The following is a 21,296-nucleotide window of genomic DNA, read 5'->3' as shown; positions in this document are numbered from 1 at the left end:
GAGGCTGAGAGAGTTGGTTCCCTGAATTTAATTTTAATACCAATTAAAAATGTTTCTGCAGCATCAGGATCCAAGGATCTCTTCATCTGATCTTCAAAAAGAACACAAAATGTAGCCAGATATTTAATATGATATTGCAGGTTAATTTGCTTTGCCAAACTTCTTGCCTTGGCAAATTGCCTTCTTCTGTCAGCAATTTCTTTAGTATAATCATGAAAGAGCATAATCTTGTCATTTGCTGGTCCCCACCGGAGCTCACCCCATTCTCTTGCCAAACGCATAAGGTAGTTTTTTGTGGAGACTCGTGAAAATTGAACAATAACAGTCCCAGAAGTCCCTTTAGTGCCATGCCTTGAACCAGGAACATGATATGCATGCTCAATATCAAGTAAGAAATCAGATGGCAAAGCAAATACCTCATGCAAAAGTTTATCCATAAATTCTGCCAAGCCTATATCAGTAGCCTCGTTTTTAATACCAAGGGTACATAGATTCGCTCTGCATTTGAAGGCCTCCAGTTGAGAGATTCGAGCAGACAAAACATCATGAGACACTTTCATGGCCATTTCATGCGCAACAATCCGATCTTCAAGATCATTAACCTTCACTTGCATCTTTTGAAAAGAGATATTAATTAAATCCACAGCCCCCTGAAGGGCGGTTATTGAGTCCTGAATTATTTCAAGTTTCTTTGACTGCTCTCATAGCTGCAAATACATGGTTTTTATCAAAGCAAGCAACTCCTCTTCATCTCCAGCATTTCTAGAAACCTTTGCTGGGGGAGCCATTGGGAGGGTAGGTGGCGTTTTCAAGCCTTTCCTTTTTTCCTTTGGTTCTACCATCCCCCACTTTCCAAAGCACAACAAGCAAGTATAATTTCAGAAACAAGAAAAACAAACTTACACAGATTTAATTACAAGTCCTCAAATACTGCTGGTAGTTTTTCAGAGATGTTGTTTGGAGCCATTTGTCTTTGTGTCTCCTAATTGCTCAGACGTTTCAAACAGTGTGCAGTAGATGACACTCCGGGGTCTATTCTTAGATTTCAGCCCCTCTGTTTCTTCACAAAAGCAGCTGTTCTTCCATGATTTCATCCGGATGGAACTGTAAGCTTCCCCTTTTAATTCCAGGGGAAGATAAAAAGGTTTCTCAATCTTTTCCCCACTGTTTGAGATAAGCAACCTGCAGGACTCTGCAAGTCACTGCCGGACGCCATGGCTCCAACCGGATGTCTCAGACTGACTTGGTAAAAATGGATGAGCCACCTGTTGGTTGCACTGGATTAGCTCACAAATAAAGCTCTCCCCCCGCCCTCCCCCAATTAGGAAATGGTTTGGATATTTTTTTTTCTTTTCTTTTTTTTAGTCTATCTGAATTCAACGCACATACAAACATCACTTGACAGTCAGGGATCATTTAGAATCCACCCTGATCCCTGGCCACCTTCTCCAGCTTCATATGGTCAGAGAGAATATGAATTATGCAGATTGTATAGCCCAAATCAGGAAACACCATTGCTCATTTCTGAGCCAATCTGAATTCTACTCTTCCCCAGCCCCTTTCTGATTTGACAGTAGCCAGTCAGGCACAGGTGTGAGCTTCATGGCCTCATAATGTTTGCCTCAAATAAAAAAGCAACCATTTCCATCCCAATCCCTGAATTTTCCTGTGGCTTAGATTAAAATCTGAGTTGAAGAAGAATTTCTGGTTTAACATACACACACGCCCAGCCCAATTTTGCTGCCTGAAGCAAAGGACAAGATGGCACCGCTTCTGTCTCTCCAGGTACAGAAGCCAATCAGATTGGTAGCTCAGTCTCACCTGGACACTGGCGATGCGGCAGCATCCTCCGCTACACCTGTGGGCAGCAGGTGTCCTTACGAGGATTAGCACAGGCCACCTGGCACACACAAGTCTGCCCTCTAACCACAGACCTGGCTGAATACAGGGGGCTTATGGGCCTCTGAACTGAGGTGGCTTTAGGTTGTTGTTGTTCAGTCGTTAAGTTGTGTCTGACTCTTCGTGACCCCATGGACCAGAGCACGCCAGGCCTTCCTGTCCTGTGCTCTCTCCCGGAGTGTGCTTAAGTCCATATTCATTGCATCAGTGATGCTATCTAGCCATCTCATCCTCTGCCCTCCCCTTCTCCTGTTGCCTTCAATCTTTCCCAGCATCAGGGTCTTTTCCAGAGAGTTTTCTCTTCGCATTAGGTGGCCAAAATATTTCAGCTTCAGCTTCAGTATCTGTCCTTCCATTGAGCACTCAGGGTTGATTTCCTTTAGGATGGACTGATTTGACCTCCTTGCAGTCCAGGGGACTCGTAAGAGTCTTCTCCAGCACCACAGATTGAACGCATCCATTCTTCGGCGCTCAGCCTTCCTTATAGTCCAGCTCTCACAGCCATACGTTGCTACTGGGAAAACCATAGCTTTGATTATGCAGACTTTTGTCGGCAAGGTGATGTCTCTGCTTCTTACTATGCTGTCTCGGTTTGCCATAGCTTTCCTCCCAAGGAGCAACAAGATTCTTTTAATTTCATGGCTACAGTCACTGTCTGCGGTGATCTTGGAGCCCAAGAAAATAAAATCTGTCACTGCTTCCATTTCTTCCCCTTCTCTATGCCAGGAAGTGATGGGGCCAGATGCCATGATCTTAGTTTTTTTAATGTTGAGTTTCAAACCAGTTTTTGCACTCTCCACTTTCCCCCTCAACAAGAGGCTCTTTAGATCCTCTTCACTTTCTGCCATTAGGGTGGTATCGTCTGCATCTCTGAGGTTGTTGATAATTCTCCCGGCAATCTTAATTCCAGCCTGTGATTCATCCAACCCAGCGTTTCTCATGATACTCTGCATATAAGTTAAATAAGCAGGGCGACAATATACAGCCTTGTCGTACTCCTTTCCCAATTTTGAACCAATCGGTTGTTCCATGTCCGGTTCTTACTGTTGCTTCTTGACCCTCATACAGGTTTCTCAGGAGACAGGTAAGGTGGTCTGGTACTCCTATCTCTTTAAGAATTTGCCAGAGTTTGTTGTTATCCACACAATCAAAGGCTTTAGTGTAGTCAATGAAGCAGAAATAGACGTTTTTCTGGAATTCTCTTGCTTTCTCCATGATCCAGCGAATGTTGGCGATTTGATCTCTAGTTCCTCTGCCTCTTCGGAACCCAGCTTGTACTTCCGGTAGTTCTCAGTTCACATACTGCTGAAGCTAGGGATGTATGAAAATCACTTACCGTTTCGCGGATCTGCTTCACAGTGGGGAGGGAGACACTCCATCCCTCCCCCCGGAATCCTCAGTGGGGGGGAGGCGCTCTGTTCCTCCCCCTGGAGTCCTGCCCGGCTGCCTCCGCTCCGCGGCAATTCCGCAGAGCCGCCAGCCGGCTTCGCCCACAGCCAAACATCCAGCCACTGTGCAGCAGGGACGCAAATGGCAGCTGCCGTAGCTGCTGCCTTTTGCGTCCCTGTATTTAACCGTGATAGGCTACGTAAAGACTTACGTAACATATCACTTCTGGGTAAAAAAAAAAAATGCGTATGCAAATGGCAGCAGCTACGGCGGCCACCATTTGCATTCCTTATTTTTCGCCATTTTAGTCTATGTAAATATTTACGTAGACTATTACGGCGAAAATAAAGGGGAACGCAAATAGCGTAGTGGGCGCTATTTGCATTCCTTTTTGATTCGCCGTAATAGTCTACGTAAAAATTTACGTAGACTAAAACGGCGAAAAATAAGGAACACAAATGGCAGCCGCCGTAGCCGCCGCCATTTGCATACGCTTTTTGTTTTGTTTTTTTACCCAGAAGAGATAGGCTACGTAAGTCTTTACATAGACTATCACATCTGGGTAAAAAAAAAAAAAAGACCAGACTGCAAATGGCGGTGGCGGCAGCCAGTTGGAAGACCACCAACCGCTGCCGCCAAAGCCGCCGCTGGAGCCGCCGCCATCCAGAACATCCGCCCCAGGTAAGTCTCATCCCGGGGGGCATCCGCAGGGTGGTGGCAGGCCGTTCCGCCACGGATTTCGGGGGGCCGAATGCCAGTGCATTCAGCCTCACTGAATTCCATGGCAGAATTCTCCACCATCCCTAGCTGAAGCCTAGCTTGTAGGATTTTGAGCATAACCTTGCTGGCATGTGAAATGAGCGCAATTGTACGGTAGTATGAACACCCTTTGGCATTGCTAGGGATATATGAAAGTCACTTACCTGTGACGAAATTTGATTTGCAGTGGGGGGGAGGCGCTCCGTCCCTTCCCCCGAAATTCTGGCCGGGGGGAGGCGTCCCATCCCTCCCGCCGCGAATCCTGCCAGCCAGGTCTACAAATGGCGGCGGCCATAGCCGCCACCGTTTGCATTCCTGCAGTCAGCCGTGATAGGCTACGTAAATGTTTACATAGCCTATCACGGCTGAGTTAAACAAAAAACAAAAAAATGCGCGTACGCAAATGGCGGCACCCATGGGCGCCGCCACTTGCGTTCCTTATTTTGGCACATCTAGTCTATGTAAACATTTAGTAGACTACGGCAAAAATAAGGGGAACGCTATTTGCATTCCCCTTATTTTCACCATAGTCTACGTACATGTTTACGTAGACTAGACGTATAGGCTACGTAAACTTTTACGTAGCCTATCACGATATTTTTTTAAAATCTAGCCGTAATAGGCTACGTAAATCTTTACGTAGCCTATCACGTGTTTTTTTTTTAACTTGGAAATGGCGGTGGCGGCAGCCGGTCGGAAGACCGTCCGCCGCAGCCGCCGCTGCCGAACCGCTGCTGCGCTGCTGCCGCGGCCGCCGCAGCCGCCACAGCCAGGGAGATTCGCCCAAGGTAAGTCCCGTCCCGGGGGGGGGGGGCAGACCGTTTCGCCACTGATTTCGGGGGGCCGAATGCACTGGCATTCGGCCTCCCCGAGATTCGTGGCAAAATTCTATGACATTCCTAGGCATTGCCCTTCTTTGGAATTGGAATGTAAACTGACCTTTTCCAGTCCTGTGGCCACTGTTGAGTGTTCCAAATTTGCTGGCATATTGAGTGCAGCACTTTAACAGCATCATCTTTTAGGATTTGAAATAGCTCAGCTGGAATACTGTCATCTCCGCTAGCTTTGTTGTTACTAATGCTTCCTAGGGCCCACTTGTCTTCACTCTCGAGGATGTCCAGCTCGAGTTCCGTGACCGCACTATCATGGCTATCAGGGACATTAAGATCTTTCCTGTATAGTTCTTCTGTGTATTCTTGCCATCTCTTCTTAATCTCATCTGCTTCTGTTAGGTCCCTGCCTTGTTTGTCCTTTATCATGCCCGTCTTTGCACAAAATGTTCCGTTGAGATCTCCGATTTTCTTGAAAAGATCTCTAGTCTTTCCCATTCTATGGTTTTCCTCGATTTCTTTGCATTGTTCATTGAAGAAGGCCTTCTTGTCTCTCCTTGCTATTCTCTGGAACTCTGCATTCAGTTGGATATATCTTCCCCTTTCTCCCTTGCTTTTTGCTTCCCTTCTTTCCTCAGCTACTTGTAAAGCCTCATCAGACAGCCACTTGGCTTTCTTGCATTTCTTTTTCTTTGGGATGGATTTCGTTGCTGCCTCCTGAACAATGTTACGGACCTCCATCCATAGTTCCTCAGGCACTCTGTCTATCAGGTCTAATCCCTGAAATCTATTCCTCACCTCCACCGTATATTCATAAGGGATATGATTTAGGTCATACCTGAATGGCTTAGTGGTTTTCCCTACGTTATTCAATTTAAGCCGAAATTTTGCAAGAAGCAGCTCATGATCTGAGCCACAGTCAGCTCCAGGTCTTGTTTTTACTGACTGTATAGAGCTTCTCCATCTTTGGCTGCAAAGGACATAATCAATCTGATTTCGATATTGACCATCTGGTGATGTCCATGTGTAGAGTCGCCTCTTGTGCTGTTGGAAAAGAGTGTTTGCTATGATCAGCATGTTCTCTTGGCAAAACTCTATTAGCCTTTGTCCTGCTTCATTTTGTACACCAAGGCTAGGGATGTCGGAGAATTTCTCCACGAATCTCCGGGGGGCCAAATGCCAACAGATTCAGCCCCCCGAAATTGGTGGAGAAACGGTCCGCTGCCACCCCCGCTAACCCCCCGGGATGGGACTTACCTTCAGCGATTGTCCCTTGTGGCAGTGGGTCCCAGCGGCGGTTCGGCGGCGTTGCGGCGGCAGCGGCGGCCGGTCTTCCGACCAGCTGCTGCCGCCGCCGCCATTTCCAAGTGGAAAAAAAAACACCAACAAACGTGATAGGCTACGTAAAGATTTACATAGCCTATCACAGCTAGATTTTCAAAAAACACCATGATAGGCTATGTAAAAGTTTACGTAGCCTATCACGGCTGAGTTAAAAACAAACAAACCGCGTGTACGCAAATGCCGCCATTTCCAAGTGGAAAAAAACAACAACCAACAAATGTGATAGGCTACGTAAAGGTTTACGTAGCCTATCACGGCTGACTTTGGAAAAAAAAAAAAAAGCCCGTACGCAAATGGCGGCGACCATGGGTAGATATGATGGTCACCTGAATTAAATTCGCCCATGCTTGTCCATTGTAGTTCGCTGATTCCCAAGATGTCGATGTTCAATCTTGCCATCTCATGTTTGACCACCTCCAGCTTACCTTGATTCTTTGATCTTATATTCCATGTTCCTAAACAATATTGTTCTTTGCAGCATCAGATTTTCTTTTCACCTCCAGACACATCCACAGCTGAGTGTCCTTTGGTCCAGCCGCTTCACTCTTTTTGGCGCTGCTTGGAAACTCCCTCTGCTCTTCCCCAGTAGTATGTTGACCACCTTCCAACCTGAGGGGCTCATCTTCCGGCAACATATCTTTTAGCCTTGTGATACATTCCATGGGGTTTTCTTGGCAAGAATACTGGAGTGGGTTGCCATTTCCTTCTCCAGTGGACCACATTTTGTCAGAACTCTCTGCCATGACCTGTCCGTCTTGGGTGGCCCTGCACAGCATAGCTTATGGCTTCACTGAGTTACGCAAGCCCCTTCCCCACAACAAGGCAGTGATCCATGAAGGGGTGGCTTTAGGTAGTGTAGTCTAAATATGTATTGAAGTTCTGTATTTTCTGGGCAATGTTTTAGTTTGTAGTAGTAGTGATGGACAAGATAGAGTCACTATCCCTCATGCTCATTTTGTGTGTGTTCTCTCAAGCGCTTTCTCTCCTTTCGATGAAGAAATTCGATTTTTAAAAATAATTTCTTATAAAAAACTTATAATTATAATTATAGCTATAGCTATAGCTATTCCCAGCGTGGAGAGGCCCATCTTGTACCTGCCTGCCATGTCGTTTTTAACAGTGAGGAGCTTGCCAGAAAGAAGAGGTGGAAACTCTAATTCAGCACCACAGATCTGGTTGAATAATACACAGGGATTCATACTCAGACGAAACCCACTCTGGCTTTAAGGGTTGAGAACTCAAAGCGCTGGGCCTGGACGGATGGATATCAGTTTCATTTTCTCCCACATTTGGATTTTTAAAATTTCAACTTCATTCTCCCCAAATATGAAGAATTTTCTAATTCTGCTAAATTCTTGTGAAAAATGACCTGAAATGAATTTCTCACCCATCTATAGTTCTCAAGCATTTGTTTACATTTTTAAATGGTGAGATAGGATGGGCTGGGAGGGCTGTGGCTGATGTACAGATGGGCAACTTGTGTGCCTTCAGATGGTAGCAGCTGCATTTCCCATCATCCTTGCCCATTGGTCATGCTCGCTAGGGCGGATGGAAGCTGCAATACATCAACATCTGGAGGGCCACAAGGTGCCCACCCCTGATCTACAGCAGGAAATATACAACAGCCAGTATGGGGTAAGGGAAAGGGCATCAGGAGTGGCGGTGAGGGCTTGTGTGGGGTGTCTTTTACCAAAGAGAGCTAGGTTCATCTCTTCACCTAGCCAGAAAGCCCACGCTGTAAGCTTCGGCCAATCACGGCCTCTCAGCCTATCCTACCTTGTCAAATTGTTGTGAGGATGAAACAGTCCTGAGCCCCTTGGAGGAAGGAGAGAATATGTATATGTTAAATGAACCCATTTCCACCACTTTTACAGGCCCTTTCGCATCTCTGAGGTCCAAGCTCTTTCCATGAATGCTGAATTTGGAAGCAATGGCCTCACCTTTGAAAGGTAAGTTAGGATGATAGTGAGTGACAGGACTGTGCTGTTTTGTTTTGTTTTATGCCAGAGGTAAGCAACCTCTGTGAGTCAGAGGGAGCTACAACACCTCCCAAACTCACCAGGGGATGTATTCCACCCACCACCCACTGACCACCTAATTCACTGCCAAATTACCAGGTAAATGTCACACTTAGCAGATTAAGGCACATGGGGAGTGCACAACTTGTTACTTGTTCACAGATTAATGTCGCACTTTTAGTAAAACAAGGAAAAGGAAGGACATGGCCAAAGAAAGTGCATGTCAAGAAGAATGTCACACAAATAATGTCACACTTTTAGCAGATTATTGAGGCACATAGGGAGTGCACAACTTGTTACTTGTTCTCTACCTGTAAGTAGTGCAGTATTTGTTTCAAGCAGAATTATGCTTAAGGGAGGCTGCTAAATTGGCACGGGTTTTGCCACTGCCAACATGGCAGAGGTGTGCAAAAACAGCGAGGGAACTGCTAGGGGGAGGCAGGCTGAGGAAGCTGGTCTACTCTGATGGGCAGCAACTCCCGAGGACCCCCCGCCCCCAGGCAGAGAAAGGACTTCTCAAGCATGAGCACTACCATGGAGCTGAGGTCCCTCCCCCAAAGTAGTGAAGTCAGCTCACATGACCAGGTGCAGAGTGTCCCACTGTCAGCCCTAAAGAACAACCGCAACACTTCCCATACATCTGGGTTCGTGGGGCAGAAGATTCTGGGTCTGACTTCCAAGCAGGCTGGAGCAGTTGCATCTCTCTTTCATAGAACGGTGGTATCAGAAGAGGCTGTACAATGGAATTAATGCGCTGCTGTAACAAGTGGCAGATCCTAAAATGGCCACCAGGGGATAGTCCTGTCTTCAATCTAGAATGGTGCTTCCAAAAATTGGGGAATTTGAAGGGGATGATGGTTAGTGGGATGCATTTACTATGTATGGGATTGCCAGCTAATCAGTAAACACGCACACAGCTTAATCTGCAGAAATAAGCAGAAAATGCTTTTTACGGTATGAACATAAGCATTATTACCTGCTCATAATATCTGCGGATCAAGCTGCTTTTACAGGCAGAGGAACAGGGGGATTGCTTAAAAAGACAAAGAGAGCTGGCAACTCTAACTGTGCCGCCTACTGTTGTAATTAATTACAACTGCTAGATCCAGTCATTAGTTCTCACTTACTAAAATCAAAACTGTTTTGTTCCATCCTAATCTTGCCTCTTCCCTCCGTCTGTTCTCTTCCCACGATCAAATCTTAGTTTGTAAGCTGTTTGGGGCAGCGTTCTCTCTCCTTTTTGTTGTTTATGCTTAGAGTGCCACACAGCTGGATAACACTCTCTAAATAATACCATTAATAATATCACATTCTAATTTCTAAATCTTTCTTCAGCTTCTTCTATAGACGAGAGGCGCATGACAGTCTGAAAAGTTTCACATCTCTGCATATAGTGCGAAGCAGCGCATCAAGAAAGATCCTAAATCCGGTGCTGTCTTTACATATATTGTTGTTGTTTATTCGGTCAGTCGCTTCCGACTCTTCGTGACTTCATGGACTAGCCCACACCAGAGCTTCCCGTCGGCCGTCGCCACCCCCAGCTCCCCCAAGGTTGGGTCCTTCACCTCCAGAATATCATCCATCCACCTTGCCCTTGGTCGGCCCCTCTTCCTTTTGCCTTCCACTTTCCCTAGCATCAGCATCTTCTCCAGGGTATCCTGTCTTCTCATGATGTGGCCAGAGTACTTCAGTTTTGCCTTTAATATAATTCCCTCAAGGGAGCAGTCTGGCTTTATTTCCTGGAGGATGGACTGGTTTGAGAGAGAGAGAGAGAGAGAGAGAGAGAGAGATTATTTCATTTCTGTTAATAACAAAAGATTAAAATACTAAAACTGCAGAATGTACAATCTATAAAAAAGCATAAATCATATATTTTTTGAAGTATGTGGCTTGTTTTGCCAATAATCAATATGTTTTATTCAGTGTTGAACAAAAAAAGTTATATGTCTGGTGTTGTCTTGATACTGATGCTTTAAACAAAATACTTTTTTTGCTGCAGTAATTAAATGCTGTACCTATCAAACCTTGTTTCGGATTTATCATTGACAGTTCCCATATGCAGCAAGCACCACTGTTCTTGGTCCTTCTGCATCCCCCATGACCAGCTTGAGTCCCATGGATTGCAATAGGTCTGCTCCAGTGGGGTACAGGTGTAGTGGTAAATTTTGCAATGCAGGCTCTCATGACAGTCCCCATAGCCACGCCCCTAAGGAGAGACCTAAGAGGCAGGTAGCTGTGTTGATCTATCTCTCTGTGTGTATTATGTATGTCTTTCATAGGTCTTTTGTAAAGCTGATGGGTTTTAATTGCCCATTCAAGACCAAGCCACCCCAAAGCACTTTGCATTACAACAAGAATAGCTCACAACTATATATTGTTGCTAGGAAAATCCATTTCCCTGCAGCTACTGTGAGAATTCCCCTTCATGGATCACTGCCTTGTTGTGGCGAAGGGGCTTGCGTAACTCAGTGAAGCCATAAGCTATGCCGTGCAGGGCCACCCAAGACGGACAGGTCATGGCAGAGAGTTCTGACAAAATGTGGTCCACTGGAGAAGGAAATGGCAACCCACTCCAGTATTCTTGCCAAGAAAACCCCATGGAACGTATCACAAGGCTAAAAGAGATGACGCCGGAAGATGAGCCCCTCAGGTCGGAAGGTGTCCAATATGCTACTGGGGAAGAGCAGAGGGTATTTCCAAGTAGCGCCAGAAAGAGTGAAGCGGCTGGGCCAAAGCCGAAAGGACACTCAGCTGTGGATGTGTCTGGTGGTGAAAAGAAAATCCGATGCTGTAAAGAACAATATTGTTTAGGAACCTGGAATGTCAGATCAATGAATCAAGGTAAGCTGGAGGTGGTCAAACATGAGATGGCAAGATTGAACATCGACATCTTGGGAATCAGCGAACTAAAATGGACAGGCATGGGCGAATTTAATTCAGGTGACCATCATATCTACTACTGTGGGCAAGAATCCCTTAGAAGAAATGGAGTAGCACTCATAGTCAACAAAAGGGTGGGAAAAGCAGTACTGGGGTACAATCTTAAAAATGATAGAATGATCTCAGTACGAATCCAAGGCAAACCATTCAACATCACAGTAATTCAAGTCTATGCCCCAACCACTGAGGCCGAAGAAGCTGAGGTTGATCGGTTCTATGATGACCTACAACACCTTCTAGAACTAACACCAAAAAAAGATGTCATCTTCATCATAGGGGATTGGAATGCTAAAGTAGGAAGTCAAGAAATCACAGGGATAACAGGCAGGCATGGCCTTGGTGTACAAAATGAAGCAGGACAAAAGCTAATAGAGTTTTGCCAAGAGAACATGCTGATCATAGCAAACACTCTTTTCCAACAGCACAAGAGGCGACTCTAAACATGGACGTCACCAGATGGTCAATATCGAAATCAGATTGATTATGTCCTTTGCAGCCAAAGATGGAGAAGCTCCATACAGTCATTCAAAACAAGACCTGGAGCTGACTGTGGCTCAGATCATGAGCTGCTTCTTGCAAAATTTCGGCTTAAATTGAAGAACGTAGGGAAAACCACTAAACCATTCAGGTATGACCTAAATCATATCCCTGATGAATATACAGTGGAGGTGAGGAATAGATTTCAGGGATTAGACCTGAAAGACAGAGTGCCTGAGGAACTATGGACGGAGGTCCGTAACATTGTTCAGGAGGCAGCAACGAAATCCATCCCCAAGAAAAAGAAATGCAAGAAAGCCAAGTGGCTGACTGATGAGGCTTTACAAGTAGCTGAGGAAAGAAGGGAAGCAAAAAGCAAGGGAGAAAGGGGAAGATATATCCAACTGAATGCAGAGTTCCAGAGAATAGCAAGGAGAGACAAGAAGGCCTTCTTAAATGAACAATGCAAAGAAATCGAGGAAAACAACAGAATGGGAAAGACTAGAGATCTCTTCAAGAAAATTGGAGATCTCAAGGGAACGTTTTGTGCAAAGACGGGCATGATCAAGGACAAAGAAGGCAGGGACCTAACAGAAGCAGATGAGATTAAGAAGAGGTGGCAAGAATACACAGAAGAACTATACAGGAAAGATCTGAATGTCCCTGATAGCCATGATAGTGCGGTCACTGAACTTGAGCCGGACATCCTCGAGAGTGAAGTCAAGTGGGCCTTAGGAAGCATTAGTAACAACAAAGCTAGCGGAGATGACAGTATTCCAGCCGAGCTATTTAAAATCCTAAAAGATGATGCTGTTAAAGTGCTGCATTCAATATGCCAACAAATCTGGAACACTCAACAGTGGCCACAAGACTGGAAAAGGTCAGTTTACATTCCAATTCCAAAGAAGGGCAACGCCAAAGAGTGTTCAAACTACCGTACCATTGCGCTCATTTCACATGCCAGCAAGGTAGTATGCGAACCGAGAACTACCGGAAGTACAAGCTGGGTTTAGAAGAGGCAGAGGAACTAGAGATCAAATCACCAACATTCGCTGCATCATGGAGAAAGCAAGAGAATTCCAGAAAAACGTCTATTTCTGCTTCATTGACTATGCTAAAGCCTTTGATTGTGTGGATCACAACAAACTGTGGCAAATTCTTAAAGTGATGGGAGTACCAGACCACCTTACCTGTCTCCTGAGAAACCTGTATGAGGGTCAAGAAGCAACAGTAAGAACCAGACATGGAACAACCGATTGGTTCAAAATTGGGAAAGGAGTACGACAAGGCTGCATATTGTCACCCTGCTTATTTAACTTATATGCAGAGTACATCATGAGAAATGCCGGGTTGGATGAATCAGAGGTCGGAATTAAGATTGCTGGGAGAATTATCAACAACCTCCGATATGCAGACGATACCACCCTAATGGCAGAAAGCGAAGAGGATCTCAAGAGCCTCTTGTTGAGGGTGAAAGAGGAGAGTGCAAAAGCTGGTTTGAAACTCAACATTAAAAAAACGAAGATCATGGCATCTGGCCCCATCACTTCCTGGCATATAGAAGGGGAAGAAATGGAAGCAGTGACAGATTTTACTTTCTTGGGCTCCAAGATCACCGCAGACGGTGACTGTAGCCCTGAAATTAAAAGACGCTTGCTCCTTGGGAGGAAAGCTATGGCCAACCTAGACAGCATAGTAAGAAGCAGAGACATCACCTTGCCGGCAAAGGTCCGTCTAATCAAAGCTATGGTTTTCCCAGTAGTAATGTATGGCTGTGAGAGCTGGACTATAAGGAAGGCTGAGCGCCGAAGAATTGATGCTTTCGAACTGTGGTGCTGGAGAAGACTCTTACGAGTCCCCTGGACTGCAAGGAGGTCAAATCAGTCCATCCTAAAGGAAATCAACCCTGAGTGCTCATTGGAAGGACAGATAATGAAGCTGAAGCTCCAATATTTTGGCCACCTAATGCGAAGAGAAAACTCCCTGGAAAAGACCCTGATGCTGGGAAAGACTGAAGGCAAAAGGAGAAGGGGACGGCAGAGGATGAGATGGCTAGATAGCATCACGGATGCAATGAATATGAACTTGAGCACGCTCCGGGAGAGAGCGCAGGACAGGAAGGCCTGGCGTGCTATGGTCCATGGGGTCACGAAGAGTCGGACACGACTGAACGACTGAACAACAACAACTGTGAGAATTGCAGCCAAGCTCAGAAGGAACAGGGAAGTCTGTGGGGGATGGCAGAAGACATCATTCCTGCAGATCAGAAAGTCCTGGTGCTTTGATGCTGTGAGCCCTGACTCCACGACACCACTGGTGTGCTCTAAGTAGGACTAAGTCAGCAACAGAGCCAGTACTGCGGGGAGAGGGGTGGATACAGCTGGACTAGGATAAAACAGGTAGATGAAGCCTTGTTTCTGGTTTCCAATTCAGCAGCGGGTTTAAAAGCACAGGAGAATCTCTGGGTTGCTTGCAACCTGGCCACCCTAGCATGAAGTCGCATTTCCCCACTTTCTAACTGCCTTCTGACTCCTATGTTATTTCTCATTGCAATTCCAGCATGTTGAAACTGCTTGCTTGGGCGGGGGGAAGTAAGTGGGAAGTAAGAGGGAAGATTAGCTAATCGTAAGCATCTTTCCCAATTCTTGCTGATGGGGAAGAAAGCGACCACAAGTTGTCACAAGAACTCTGCAATGCTTTTGGAACCACCACAGAAGCCTGCATGGGGGCATGGGGGGAGGGATATTTTTCCTGCACCTTTTAATTTTGGCTGGCAGGCCATGAGGAAACTAGGCTTACTGGTTTTAATTCGAAGCTAGGCTTACCTGGGTTCCAGTCTCAAGACTGCTTTTGAATGCCTGGCCTCAGTTCTGTAGCACACGAAGTCATAAGCGAGAAGAAGAAAAGAGATCATGGAGCTCCGTAGGGTTGCTAGGTTTCATCTCGGAGATAATGACTGATTAAACCTTGAAAAGAGGCAACAGGACAGAGTGATGCAACCAATCTGTCTCCTGCTCTATATCTCCACTTTTTCCCTTGCTCGTCCTCTCTCCTCATGCCTAGAGGTTTGACCTTTGACAGCCTTAACTGCTTGCAACCAGGTAACCTGAAGGATTGCTTACTCCCACATGTACCTGCCCAGACACTGAGAACATTTTCAGAGGCCACTCTCCAGGTGCCCCTACCAAGTCAGGTGTAACATGTGACTACTGGAGGTTGGGCCTTTTGAGTGGTGGCACCCCAGTTATGGAATGCCCTCTCCAGACAGGCTCACCTGGTGCCTTCCTTGTACTCTTTTTGGCAGCAGGTAAATGCCCATTTACTTTCCCAAGCCTTTTAGCAGGGCTGGCCCAAGACATTTTGCTGCCTGAAATGGCAAAATGACCCCACCCCCATTCCACATACAGAAGCCAACTGTACTGTCTGTTGGGTTCTTCTTCACCACTGGTGACAGGACAGCATCCTCTACCACACCTGAGGGCAGCAGGCCAGGCTAGCTTAGGGGGCCCAGGGCAGGCGGTATGTAGCTCAGTCCTCCAACTCACCACCGCTGCATCCCACCCTCCCGACCTGCCACCTGAGGCGGCCACCTCATTCTGCCTCATGGTAGGGCCTGCCCCGTTTTTCAGATCTGTGAAGATTTCATCCACTGAATTTTACACCCGCTTTTAGTGATGTCAGGTAACTTATTATACTGTTTTACTTACTGCTGCTGAAATTCTTATGTTGCTATTCATGGTTCAGTTGTTGCTTCCCAGAGAACACTGTTATTGGGCAGCATACAAATACTCCTGTAAATAAATAGGGTTGCCAAAGCTCCCCACCCCCACCCTCACCCTCCTGCTCACATTTTCTTTTTTCCTATTCTCTCTTTCACTCATAGAATCATAGAATAGTAGGGTTGGAAGGGGCCTACAAGGCCATCGAGTCCAACCCCCTGCTCAGTGCAGGAATCCAAGTCACAGCATCCCTGACAGATGGCTGTCCAGCCTCGTCTTGAATGCCTCCAGTGTGGGAGAGCCCACCACCTCCCCAGGGAATTGGTTCCATTGTCATACTGCTCTAATGGTCAGGAAGTTTCTCCTGATGTTCAGCTGGAATCTGGCTTCCTGTAACTTGAGCCCATTATTCCGTGTCCTGCACTCTGGGATGATCGAGAAGAGATCCTGGCCTTCCTCTCTGTGACAATCTTTCCAGTACTTGAAGAGCATTATTGTATCTCCCCTCAGTCTTCTCTTCTCAAGGCTAAGCTTGCCCAGTTCTTTCCATCTCTCTTCACAGGGCTTTGTTTCCAGTCCCCTGATCATCTTTGTTGCCCTCCTCTGAACCCTCTCCAGCTTGTCTGCATCCTTCTTAACGTGTGGCACCCAGAACTGGACACAGTACTCCAGATGAGGCCTAACCAGTGCTGAGTAGAGGGGGACTAGTACTTCCTGGGATTTGGAAGCGATGCTTCTATTAATGCAGCCCCAAAATAGCATTTGCCTTTTTTTTACTCCACCATTTTTACCTACTTGTTAATGTAGTTAAGTGCATCTTATGTGATTCAGGCATCCTGAGACTGATGCCAATCTGGGAGGATGGGAAGACATAGAAAGATGTGGGAGGGGCAGTTTCATGAGAAAGTGTTGGATGAGTTGGGGAAGGAAAGACTGAATTTATTATCGCCCAAATATTTTGGAATACAAGTTATTTTACTGAAGCCAAATCCTTCTTTATTATGATCATAGGGCCTGTTCAGGTTAGAAGTCATGACTCTCAGGACTTTGCATTCTCTCTTTTTGCCCCCCTCCCCCAACTTGGCTAGAGCAGAATCTGGAAGACACCCACCACCTTTCATTTGAAGTTCAGACCAAGAACGGAGGAGACTCTTCCACATTCTTTATAGACTTTGGCCTCCCAGCCACCTGTTTTGGGGTTGTTTTTTTAACTGCCCCTGCTGCTGTGCCTTTAAGAACAGCCTGACACACATACATTTAATCGGTGACAAGTGAAGATGACTTCACCCCTCCCATCTCCATGCCCAGGGTCAAGCTTCACCTCCATAGTTCCTGTATGTTCTCAGGCTGCACTTAAAGGCCAGGAACAGGAGCGAAATCAAAGAATGACAACCCCACATTCCAAACCTCTGAGAACTGGAAAACTGGAGCATGGCTTCTGACGGTGCATCTTTGGATGACTTCACATTGATGAAGTCGCCATGAAAGAGCAGCTGGGTGGAACCTCTTTGTTCAAAACTCTCTGGAAGTGTTTTAATTACTGGGAGGCATTTGATCATTAGCTAAGCGGTTAACAAATTCAGGAAGAAAGGGCTCCGGAGCATTGAGTTACTGAGCAAACTGAATATGGGGAAAGGTTCAAGCAGGGATAAAAATTAACAAGGGGGACCTGCCACAAAACCTTGCAGATCAAGTGTGTCCTGTCCTGTGTTCCAGCCAGCCATGCCCTCTTATCTGGCACTCCATTTCATTCCAGCTCCCTTCCTACTGGTTTTCCATTCCCCCACCCCCACCCCATGCAACCATCTTTCAGCATTCTGTGGCCACGCTCAATACTCATTGGGCTTTTGGGGGGGTGGGATGGGCTATTTGGGGAAGGGGCTCCCACCCCACAGCTTTGAGAATTCCCCCCCCCCTGAAGTGTTGGGGCTTATGCAAACCTTGGGGAAGCTGATACTTCCTCCCTTCTACATAGTTGATGCCATTTTGGCTACATAAGGAGCAGCACTAGGCAAATTGAGATCGATATTAGTAGACACAAGTGAGATCCCATGGAGACCAGTGATGTCAGTGGGGTGGTAAATCCATTTCAGTCAAAACCAGTCAGAACTCTAAAGGAGCTATCCAAGGTGCGGAGGCACCTTGGATAGCTCCTTTAAAGTTTGGACTGAAACCAGAACGGATGTACCGCCCCACTTACTTTGGAGTCACCAGCCTCCACTGGTGAGACCTGCAACAAAATGTTGCAGTGTGAAGTGTTCCCTGTTCAGAAATCCAGCCATTCTCGCTCTCACCCAGTTTTCTATTCCACCCCACCATACACAGCATTCTATGGCTGTTGAACACACTCAGTCCTCACTGGATGTTTTGGGGGTGCCCGCCCCAACTTGGAGTCTTTTTCTAAATATTTTGTATTCTTCTGCAAACTTTGGGGCTCTCCTGACCCTGCTATTGCCTCCCTCTTGTGTGTGGGTGGTGCTGTTTGGTCTACATAAACATCGGCACTCACAGCCTGAACATCGGAAATAGATGATTCATTGAAGTCTAGATGGTGATCATGAGACAGGGATGCTGGGCCTTACACAGATTGATCCACTTATGGGTTCTCCTGCATTTTAATAACACACTGCACAAATTACCATTAGGGTGGCCAATTTGGGGTGTGTATGCTCCTTTGCCTTTAAGCTCTCTGACACGCAGAAATGTGAACAGGTGATTTCCTCCCCACCCCCACCCCCCAGCATGAAAAAGAATTTGTTGTGTGGGGGGGGGAGAAACTTCATCAGCTGAATGTGGTGTGTTGGGCAGCTGCTAATAAAGTTGCTAGACCTCAAGCTGGATACTGTGGCTATACATGTATGTATATTCCTATTAATATTACTATTTTATTATCTATACAGTGTCACTTGTGTACCTGTTGCACTGAAGAGTGGCAGACAAAATTAGAAACCTAATTCTTTCTAATCAAATAATTGGATGTGTCCTGTTTCAACGCAGGCACAGGTGAGGTCAGAACAGTCAAAAGGTTGGTTCACCAGCAGCTGTCTACTCAAGTGTCAAGGCCAGTCAGGGGGGTGCCCAAAAGCAGTGTCCAGATGGGTAGCGGAAGGTCAAGGAGCCTGTTAGATCTGATATCCTGGAATGCCAAAGCCGAGGTTAAGGCGCTGTTGTTTGCAGCAGAGAGTTGGCGTCTGCAGGGCTGAATTTATAGCTGATTGTTAACCAGCACAGCTGGCTAATTAGGTCTGCGTGTTGCTTTTAAGGGAGGCCCCACAGTGTGCCTTCCTTTTGTTCTTGTGCTGTTCAGGTCTGGTTCAGAGGGATGAATTATTTCAGGCTCTGCCTCCAGCATTTGGGGGAATTCAGGAACTGTTTGAGAGGGGCCAGGTTGCTCGTGTAGTGATTCCAGGAGAGGACTGTCAGCCAAGGCCTCCTGTTCCTTGCCTAGCTCTGGCTGGGGCCCATTGTGCCGGCTCTCCCCCTCCTCTTCTTCCTCAGTTGAATCCTCCTCCAAGTAGGGCATGACAGGATGGTTCATTCAAATTAAAACATGACATTCAAATATATTTTATTACTTATTTATTTAATACATTTATATCCTGCCCAACAGCTGAGGGTCTCTGAGCAGTTCACAACAATTAAATGTACAAATACACATATGCTTACATGACATATTAGGATGTATATTACGACATATTTCCAGATGCAAAATTGGAGAGCACTCCTGCACCCTTTAATAATTGTGCAGAAGAGAACAGTAGAGTCCTCAACTGGCAGGATTCATTCTTCAGGCTCTAAAAACTAGGGCTGAGCCAAATGCTCTACCACAAACTTTTTCACTTCATAAGCAAAGGGCGGGGGGGGGGGAAGTGTGACAAGAAAACCTCCACTCCCCCAGCTCACCCTTCTTCACTGCCCTGTCACTCCATGGTGCTATTTTTCTCCTGAGCCCAGAGTGAGGGCCATGCTTCCTGCCCTCCCTCTGAATTGGCTTTGAAACACTATCGCCTAGCCAAATCTGATGGGCTGTGTGGCATCATCATGAAGCCAAATCAGAGGGAAGGCAGTGCTCCTAGGCTCCTCAAATCCATGTCTCTACTACCCACTCTTTCCTCAGGACCCTGCTTTTCAAGCCCCTTCCTTTAGGACAGGTTCAGGAAACACACAGGTGCCCCCCCCATGGCTCCTGCTGCCCCCCTCCAAATAATTTAAAAATGTTTAGGAACCCTGGCTCCTTAGCAACCTCCCTAAGACCTCTCCTGCCAACCCAGTCCACACACCCAACGCACACTATAGCATACAGCTCCTCTTAAATTTAAGCACCATGTTTCAGAACTCCCGCTCTTATTCCAAGCTTCAGGCTTATTTCTGAGCTACAGAAATGTTTGCAAACATTCACCCATCACACCCATTCAGCCAGTCCAAATCGGAGGGTTCAGGTCCCTGCCCCAAAGAAATTACAGTGAAAATGTAGACAATGAGAGGGAGAAAATGGAGGGAGAGACACAAGTAACATCCAGACTTCATGTTGCACATCTTCCACAGTGACGAAGGCTGCAATCCAATACACATTCACCTGGGAGTAAGTCCCATTGAATTCAGGGGGATGAAATTACTTCTGAGGTAGGATGTACCGGATTGGGTTGTTAAGCATACCCAACAGACACGTCTCATTTGTCATAGGGTGTACCCCCCCTACTCCCCAGTCTTTTTCCCTGACCTTCCTTTCTCTTCTAGCCACGAGGCAGTTTCTTCATTTACATGTTAAAAATACAACTTTTGCCCGTGAGAGGCACATGTTTTATTACACCAGCCTTCCTCAACCTGGTGCCCTCCAGATGTTTATGACTACAACTCCCATTACACCCAACCAGCATTACATGCCTTATTTTTGCAGTGACAGTGGGAAATTTCCTAGCAAATATGCAGTGCTACTGGGTTTGAGCAGCAATAGCAAAAGACATCACATATCTCCGAAATCTCTTTAGATTCTTCTCTAGAGGGATGCTACTGGTGGTCAAGGTAAGTGCCATACGGTTACGAAAGGCTGAGCAAGAGAAGCCAGTTTAAGCACAGCATACGATAACTACCTTAGGTGCATGGTAAACAGGGATGTGTGGATTTTACATTGGTTCAGCTGTCCTTCCCACCACCTAGGGATGCTGGAGAAATCCGCCATGGACTCAAATGATGCCGGATTCCAAAGAATCCAGCCTCCAGAGTCCGCAGCAGACTGGCTGCACTTACCTCTGGGTCCAGAAGAGTTCCCTCGGAGCAGCTCTCCAGCCTCCTAAGAAACACAATATGCTAGTGGCAGCTGCCATTAGCTTGTTGCAGGAATGTTACAGCCGTAGATGGCGTATTGTACACCATTTGTGGCCGTAAAGCACTTTTCCTTAAATACAGCCATAAACAGCTGCAGTTTAGGTAAAAGTAAGTGCTTTACGGCCACAAATGGTGTAAAATACGCCATGACTGGCTGTAATTTCCCTGGATAGGCTAATGGCAGCTGCCATTAGTGTTTCGTGTGTTTTAGTCTTAGAAAGCTGGAGAGACGCTCCGCCAACTCCGGTGGACATGGCAGGGCCCCTGAGGACTCCACAGGGCCCCAAGCAGCCCAAATTGCCCTGCAGCAGACACATACCCCCCTGGACCAAACAGTGGTGGGTTCATGCATCCCTACTCCCACCATGTGGCTTTGGGGGAAACCATGACAGTTAACCTGATCTAAGACTACTGTATGTTTTCAAAGGAGATATGCCCAGGAGAGGGGAGGTAGCTAGGAGCAGAGGCCAGGGAGAACCACCTAGGGTCGGTCATAGGATGGACTGGCAGTTAGAGGCTATAGGACATGGGTGAGGAACCTCTTTCAGTCCAAGGCCTGAATTACTCATTTCAGAGAAGCTCTCAGGGGCCACGTT

The 21,296-nt window shown here is 46.5% G+C and overlaps 1 protein-coding gene across 1 annotated transcript in view; it reads left to right on the top strand.

The window, feature by feature from the left end:
* The window catches only part of LOC146337642 (pregnancy-specific glycoprotein 22-like), a 29,198-nt gene extending 18,936 nt beyond the window's left edge, over nucleotides 1-10,262 (top strand). Inside the window, exons 5-6 of the mRNA XM_084815035.1 lie at nucleotides 8,096-8,170; nucleotides 9,575-10,262. Coding sequence (XP_084671161.1) covers nucleotides 8,096-8,133 — 38 coding nt within the window. The 3' untranslated portion in view covers nucleotides 8,134-8,170; nucleotides 9,575-10,262. The remainder of the gene's footprint in view (nucleotides 1-8,095; nucleotides 8,171-9,574) is intronic.
* Nucleotides 10,263-21,296: the final 11,034 nt, after the last annotated feature.

This window comes from Heloderma suspectum, chromosome 10 (assembly GCF_057233095.1).
Source record: "Heloderma suspectum isolate Gila_16-S chromosome 10, 16-S_ref, whole genome shotgun sequence".
Taxonomy (NCBI): Eukaryota; Metazoa; Chordata; class Lepidosauria; order Squamata; family Helodermatidae; genus Heloderma; species Heloderma suspectum.
Note: the sequence above shows the minus strand (reverse complement) of the source record. Positions and strands in the feature narration are given on the sequence as shown.